Raw genomic sequence first — 7,500 nt, 5'->3', positions numbered from 1 at the left:
TCCAAGATGGTGATCAACAAGCAGCAGCACAGAGACGGAATCCTGAAAAGATATTTACAGCGCAAAGGAAAGGGACTGGGGGTTTCACAAAAGAACAACAGATAACATTTTGACATATTACGGAAACATTGCCATAAGGGACTCTTTTGTTGAACAAATTATCACAGAACTCTCGAATGCGTCCACATTTGATTGATAAATCATGTGCATGTGCCTAAGGCACCACGCCTTTTATAGTGCGTCTTCGTGTTTAATGGTATTTTGGAGTGTTTCAGGAAGATCTTCTATGGAAGTGCCAAGTTCCAAATCGGTTAAATGGAAACTTCCACATCTATTTGATCAAGAGCATAGATAATGACTAGGTTGTTATTCCAAGACAAAGTTTTTGTAATCACTCCTGAAGTCTTGGCTGGCTCTAGGGTGTTTTACTCCTTGGTGGAGCTGGAAGGACTGGCGTGGGTGGCACTGTTGTCCGGTCGGCCACAATATCCCTGCGGATAAGAACTGCTTTGTCCCTATTCTCCGCACTTACTTGTGCTAATGGTGCATTCCTAGTCAGAGGTAAACTTAATGGTGTCGCGGGTATTGTTGTGGTTGGTTAACCCATAGCTTGACATGGGGTTGTGGCACGTACTGTACTCTTCTCGGCTCTTACTGGTGATGCTTCTAGTGTACGGGTGGAATCCCCTGCCATAAACCTTTTACATGGAGGTATTTCTTGAGTATTGAGTGCAACTCGGATCTTCATCCACAGTAACACTATTGCTGGTCTTTCTGATTTCTTGGAATGGTGTTGGGTTAAATGGTGTGGAAAACGTATAATTCTTCTCTTGTCTGACTAGTATTTGTTCACCCTCTTGAATACCTTATCTGCATGTTCTTTGGTCTTTGGTTTAACATCTGCATGTCTGTTCTGAGTTTCTAGGTGTGTAAGTGACAATCAGCATCATTTCCGTCATGTTCCCTCTCATCTTCCCGTTGAACAACAATTCGGCATGGCTTTTGCCAGTCATGGTGTGATCTGTGCTACTTAATGAAGTAGTGTTTAAAAAACAAGCATCTGTGTTTTATCGGGTTTAAGAACACAAGGCAAAGACAAGTGTTTTTAGACCCGATAAAGCAAAAGTTCAAATTGTGAGAGAAAGATACCATAAAAGTCCTTGTAAAGCCCGCACCGTTTTTCTCAAAATTCAAATAAAAAATCGAGGCAGCCACCGCGTTCTTGTGCTCGTTTCTGAAGCTGGTTTCGGGGTATGTCAGCATACTTAACGTTCGCCTTAATATTGTCTTTGAAGCGCTTAAGAGGCCTATCCCTCTTTCTTTTCCCATGGCAAAGCTCGCCGTATAGGAGCTGTTTTGGGATTCTGGAGTCATCCATACGGATTACATATCCTGTCCAACGAAGTTGAGCTTTCAATATCATAGCTTCTATACCAGTGTTCTCTACTCTGTCTAGGACCTCAAGGTTGGTGGCTTTATCCTGCCAACGAACACCAAGGATTGAGCGCAGACTGTGCATATGGAAGCGTTCTAGCTGTTTGATGTGTCTCCTATACAAAGTTCAAGTTTCACTTCCGTACAGGAGGCTGGGGAAGACAACAGCTTGATAGACTTTTAGCTTCCCTGTTAGCTTAATATTGTGCTGTTTTAGCAGTCGTGATTTCAGTCTGCCAAGTGCTTGGCTTGCTTTGCAGATTCTGCTGTTGATCTCTTTGTCTAGGGAAGCGTCATTGGAGATTACACTGCCGAGGTACGTGAATCCCGCCAAAGTCTTCAGTTCAGTGCCGTCAATGGAGATACAGGGGCAGTGAACTACAGATAGTGGTGCGGGCTGAAGCAAGACTTCTGTTTTGTCAAGACTGACGTGGAGACCGAAGAGGTTGGCTGCCTCTGCAAATTTGTTGACGAACATCAGGAGAACTGGCTCTTTATGAGCCATCAGGACGCAGTCATCAACGGAGAGGGCCTCTAAAATAGCTGTCATCACTGTCATTGTTTTCGCTTTCAGTCTGCGGAGGTAGTGATTTAACAAACAGGAATGAGGGCCAGTCAGTCACATTGAAGGGTTTTAAGTGGATCACGCAACGTTCGATACGGGTGCAGGGTTTGGAACGGCTCTGTGATAACAGCGAAGCGAACAATGAATGTGCTGCTGTAATTAGCCAGCCCTAGAAAGCTTCTTACTTTGCTGACTCTTGCAGCCTCTTGCGAGCTCTAACTCTTTCTTTTATCGGGCTGATTCCTTTCTCAGACAGGATGATGCCCATAAACACTTTAAACCTGTCTACACTAAGCAAGCATTTGTCAACATTGAATCGCAAGCCATGCTGTTTTAGGTGTTCCATGGTCTTGGGCAGAGCCGTGAAAATATCTCATGTTGAGGAATAGATATCCCATGTTGGTGGACCTCACTTGCCGGACTTACTCCGAACATTTAAAACTTTTATTTGTATAGCCTTTGTGTGTTACAAGGGTGAGCGTGACCTTTGACTGCTGAAGTTTCAGCTGGTGGTATTTCCACCAGCTTGCTAAAAACCTTTGTACCATTTATGTTGTGCAGCACCTCATCTACAGTTGATATTGGGTGTTGACCCACTTGCTCGCCTCATGTCGATGCACAAATGAATGTCACCATCTGCCATTGGAATGATTACTATTGGGGTGGCCCATTACTGTAAACCTCTCAAATGCGAAATGAACTTGTTGTTGTTAAATTCGGAAAGAAAAAGTTGCAGATTCAAAAATATCCGGATGAGCGTGGACGAGGCCTAAGAAAGGCCGACGATGACAATGGCTATGAGAACGCAACATAAAAATAGGTTCAATGAGCAAAATCAATAGTTTTGCACGCGCTGCACGTGCGTTTTTCATTTTGATACATTTCTTTGCCTTCTTGTCTTGACAACGACGTGAAATGATCAAACTTGAGGTCTTGTGGAGGACGAGAGCACCTGATGATGAATTTTCAATTTTCTCCCCAAACACTAGCAACGCATTCATGACAAGTTTAGTTCAGGGATGTTTATGTGCACCTTTCACGCCAAACGACTTGCAATACTCACAAAATTACAATAATGCTAAATGATGTTTTTAGATAGCGTTCTCGAAGCCTTACTCGTCTCCCTATTTCAAAGTGGGTGCCATACAATTTGATAAATCTGAAGGGTATTCTAAAGCTTTAGTTTTGTTTATTTCGTGTTTCCGTTGCAAAAAAAGGGAAGTATACATCAGTTTAAACCTCTTTTCTTTTGCCACAAGCTTTCTAGTTCTTAGAAGGTAGCGGAAGTTGCGAAGAATAGTTTTACAGAGTTGAAGGTGAAAATCATTCTTCAAATCTAGTGAAAAAGTCATAGACGTGGTTTTCAGTAGAAATTTATGAATAAAACCTTGATGGTGGAAGAGAATGTTTATAAGAACACATAAATTTACCCAGTTCTTGTAATCTAATATCCGAAATTAAAATTTGATAGTTCTATTTCTTTGAAGATTGGGTCTCAGTGATTGATTTCGGAACTATTTTGACTGTACGCTTTGCAAAGAGACAGGACTACGAAGATTGGATTTGTACATGCACAATAATACAATAATGACTATAAGGATAAACTAAACAGTAGTACAGAGTTCTTTAACAAAATTTAGAAAAACAACTATACCTGAAATTAAATGCTATAGATTCAGAGATTTTAAAAGCCAATTGAGAAATACAGGGTTTCCAAGAAGGATGTTAGTCAAGCACATCCCCAAGAAAGACCGTTCTACGATTTGTTCAATTCTTTAATAATTTTTGCAGATTTGCATTGAAAGATGACGTCTTTTCTCTCGATGCTTAAATGGAATAAAGAATTAGTTTTCCGAGAGTTTAATGGAAGTTTCTTTGCCTTGAACTAGGTAACCAAATAATCAGACCTAAGAGACTAGCATCGTCATATCAGCAATTGCAAATAAAATCAGGTCTGGTAGTTGAATGCATCTCTGAAGTCATGAACATAGGATAACAAAAATAAGGGAACGAGAATGAATCCTTTCGGAGCGCGGGTGCATATATCAATGGAAGTGAAACCAAACAAATTACGCCGACGTAATGGACACCTTAGTATTCACGTTTATGAAGCAGAATTTTTTTCTATCCACTGTAACAAAGGCCTTATAATGTAAATAAACACACACCTATGGCATGTTCACTGTTATCAAGCGCAAGATGACGTCTTGTACAGGTCAATCAGTGGTAAAGAGTTAGTAATGCGAAAAGTAGAGAAAACGTAGTTTTAGTGTAATGTAACTTCGCTTGATATAAGTAACTTCTAGTTTAAGCTACTTACAAGACGGTTGTAGATAATTACTTTCTAGAGCAACTTTGGGAATCCAGGGGACATTTAGAGCAGTCTGTATGTCATAAAAAGTGATTGACAACCAGCTTTAAGCAGTGATATCACAAGAGCAATTTGATTTGATCAGGAAAATATGATGACAAAAAGACAACAGTATTGCTTTGGCTGAGTTAAGTCTGATATGGGACACATTTACGCCATTCAAATACGTCTATTTTGTGCGGTCAATTCTGTTTTTAAAAATTTAGTTTCAATCAAAAGGCTCAACAAAAGAAGTAAAGAGTTTGACGTCAAGAACACAAAATTGTCTTTGTTAGACTCATAATGACCGGCGGTCTCTTTAGTGTTGGTTTGGCTAAGTACGTACCTGCCGCATTTGTGAACAGTGCATTGAATTTCTCATGCTTTCTTTCGTATTTTTCAAGGAGTGCCCTCTCTTTCAAAGACGACCTTCCTTGTTCTCAAGAGTTCTTGTAATCAAGAATGGCAAACAAAAAGATGAACGTTTTCGAGCAGCATATACAAGAGCTTAGCGTTGCCAGAAAAGAGGGAAACAGAAAAGGGGAGGGTATTGCTTATTTCAATCTGAGCGGTTATTATTATGGCTTGGCTTATTTTAAACAGGCTAAGAGGGATTACACAGAAGCATTAAGGATTTTTAAAGAAATAGGTTTCAGTGCTGGAGAGAGAAACGCCTGTGGCAATCTCGGCAACGCTTATCACAGTCTGGGCAATTTTAAAAAGGCCAGAAAGTACCTCAAGCAACAACTAAGTATTGCAAAAAAAGTAGGGGATAGGGCCGGGGAGGGAGACGCCAGTGGTAATGTCGGCAACGCTTATTTCAGTCTGGGCAACTTTAAGGAAGCCATAAAGTATCACGAACAATATCTTAGCATTGCAATGGAAGTAGGGCATAGGGCCGGGGAGGGCAATGCCAATAGTAATCTCGGCAACGCTTATCTCAGTCTGGGCAATTTTAAGCAAGCCATAAAGTATCACGAACAACATCTTAGCATTGCAAAACAAGTAGGAGATAGGGCTGGGGAGGGCAATGCCAATGGTAATCTCGGCAACGCTTATCACAATCTGGGTAATTTTAAGCAAGCCATAAAGTATCACGAACAACATCTCAGCATTGCAAAAGAAGTAGGGGATAGGGCGGGGGAGGGCAAGGGCAATGGTAATCTCGGCAACGCTTATCTCAGTCTGGGCAATTTTAAGGAAGCGATGGAGTATTTCGAACAACATCTTAGCATTGCGAAAGAAGTAGGAGATAGGGCTGCGGAGGGAGGGGCCAATGGTAATCTCGGCAACGCTTATCACAATCTGGGTAATTTTAAGCAAGCCATAAAGTATCACGAACAACATCTCAGCATTGCAAAAGAAGTAGGGGATAGGGCGGGGGAGGGCAAGGGCAATGGTAATCTCGGCAACGCTTATCTCAGTCTGGGCAATTTTAAGGAAGCGATGGAGTATTTCGAACAACATCTTAGCATTGCGAAAGAAGTAGGAGATAGGGCCGCGGAGGGAGGGGCCAATGGTAATCTCGGCAACGCTTATCACAATCTGGGTAATTTTAAGCAAGCCATAAAGTATCACGAACAACATCTCAGCATTGCAAAAGAAGTAGGGGATAGGGCAGGGGAGGGTAGAGCCAATGGTAATCTCGGCAACGCTTATCTCAGTCTGGGCAATTTTAAGCGAGCCATAGAGTATCTCGAACAAGATCTTAGCATTGCAATGGAAGTAGGGGATAGGGCCGGGGAGGGCAAGGCCAATGGTAATCTCGGCAACGGCTATCGCAGTCTAGGCAATTTTAAGCGAGCCATAGAGTTTTACGAACAACATCTAAGCAGTGCAAAGGAAGTAGGGGATAGGGCCGGGGAGGGAGAGGCCAATGGTAATCTCGGCAACGCTTATTGCAATCTGGGCAATTTTAAGCGAGCCATAGAGTTTTACGAACAACATCTTAGCATTGCAAAAGAAGTAGGGGATAGGGCGGGGGAGGGCAAGGCCAATGGTAATCTCGCCAGCGCTTATCACAGTCTGGGCAATTTCAAGCGAGCCATAGTGTATTCCGAACAACATCTCAGCATTGCAATAGAAGTAGGGGATAGGGCCGGGGAGGGCAAGGCCAATGGTAATCTCGGCAACGGCTATCGCAGTCTGGGCAATTTTAAGCGAGCCATAGCGTATTACGAACAACATCTCAGCATTGCAAAAGAAGTAGGAGATAGGGCCGCGGAGGGAGGGGCCAATGGTAATCTCGGCAACGCTTATCTCAGTCTGGGCAATTTTAGGCGAGCCATAGAGTATCACGTACAACATGTTAGCATTGCAAAAGAAGTAGGGAATAGGTCTGGGGAAGGCACGGCCAATGGTAATCTCGGCAACGCTTATCTCAGTCTGGGCAATTTTAAGCGAGCCATAGAGTATTTCGAACAACATCTTAGCATTGCAAAGGAAGTAGGGGATAGGGCCGGGGAGGGCACGGCCAATGGTAATCTCGGCAACGCTTATCTCAGTCTAGGCAATTTGAAGCAAGCCATAGAGTATCACGAACAGGATCTTAGCATTGCAAGAGAAGTAGGAAATAGGGCCGGGGAGGGAGAGGCCATTGGTAATCTCGCCAACACTTATGACAGAATGGGTGAGCTTCAAAATGCTCTTCTCCTTTACGAACAACAGCTTACTATTTCCAAGGAAACGGAGGATCCAGTAGATCAGGGAACCGGTTGCTATAACCTTGGTCTTGTTCATGAGAATTTAGGCTCGTTGTGCAAAGCCCCTAATTTTTATCGTCTAAGCATAAAACATTTCGATGAAACAAGGTGTCTTCTTCAATCAGAAGATGCATGGAAAATCAGTTTTCGCGTCAAATATCAGTTTGCATACACAGCTCTATGGACAGCACTTTTAAAGAATGGAGAGGTTGATGAGGCTTTGTTTGCTGCTGAACAAGGACGAGCACAGGCTTTGACAGACATTTTGAAGGTGCAATTTGGAGTTGATGAAGAAGTTTCCTCGGCAGTTGCGACGACGGAAACCTTCTCCGCAGTTATGAAATATCTGCGCTTACAAACAGTTTTCATAGCACTTGAAGGGGACACTATCAGTTTTTGGCTTCTGAGAGGAGGAAGTGGAATAAACTTTAGGCAAAAGGAAATCGAAA

General features: G+C 42.6%; 1 protein-coding gene across 4 annotated transcripts in view; it reads left to right on the top strand.

The window, feature by feature from the left end:
- Nucleotides 1-7,500, top strand: part of LOC137974438 (tetratricopeptide repeat protein 28-like) — a 91,965-nt gene that overhangs the window by 76,197 nt on the left and 8,268 nt on the right. For 2 of the 4 annotated variants that reach the window (XM_068821414.1, XM_068821412.1), the window contains one exon: nucleotides 4,754-7,500. This exon is cut by the window's right edge and continues 1,020 nt beyond it. The exons of 1 other annotated variant lie outside the window; for it this stretch is intronic. In XM_068821414.1, the coding sequence (XP_068677515.1) occupies nucleotides 4,812-7,500 (2,689 nt within the window). In that variant the 5' untranslated portion in view covers nucleotides 4,754-4,811. Of the gene's footprint in view, nucleotides 1-3,790; nucleotides 4,732-4,753 lie in introns of those variants that run through there. One more of the 4 variants, XR_011117460.1, reaches the window with a different exon arrangement.

This window comes from Montipora foliosa, chromosome 10, assembly GCF_036669935.1.
Source record: "Montipora foliosa isolate CH-2021 chromosome 10, ASM3666993v2, whole genome shotgun sequence".
Classification (NCBI taxonomy): domain Eukaryota; kingdom Metazoa; phylum Cnidaria; class Anthozoa; order Scleractinia; family Acroporidae; genus Montipora; species Montipora foliosa.
Note: the sequence above shows the minus strand (reverse complement) of the source record. Positions and strands in the feature narration are given on the sequence as shown.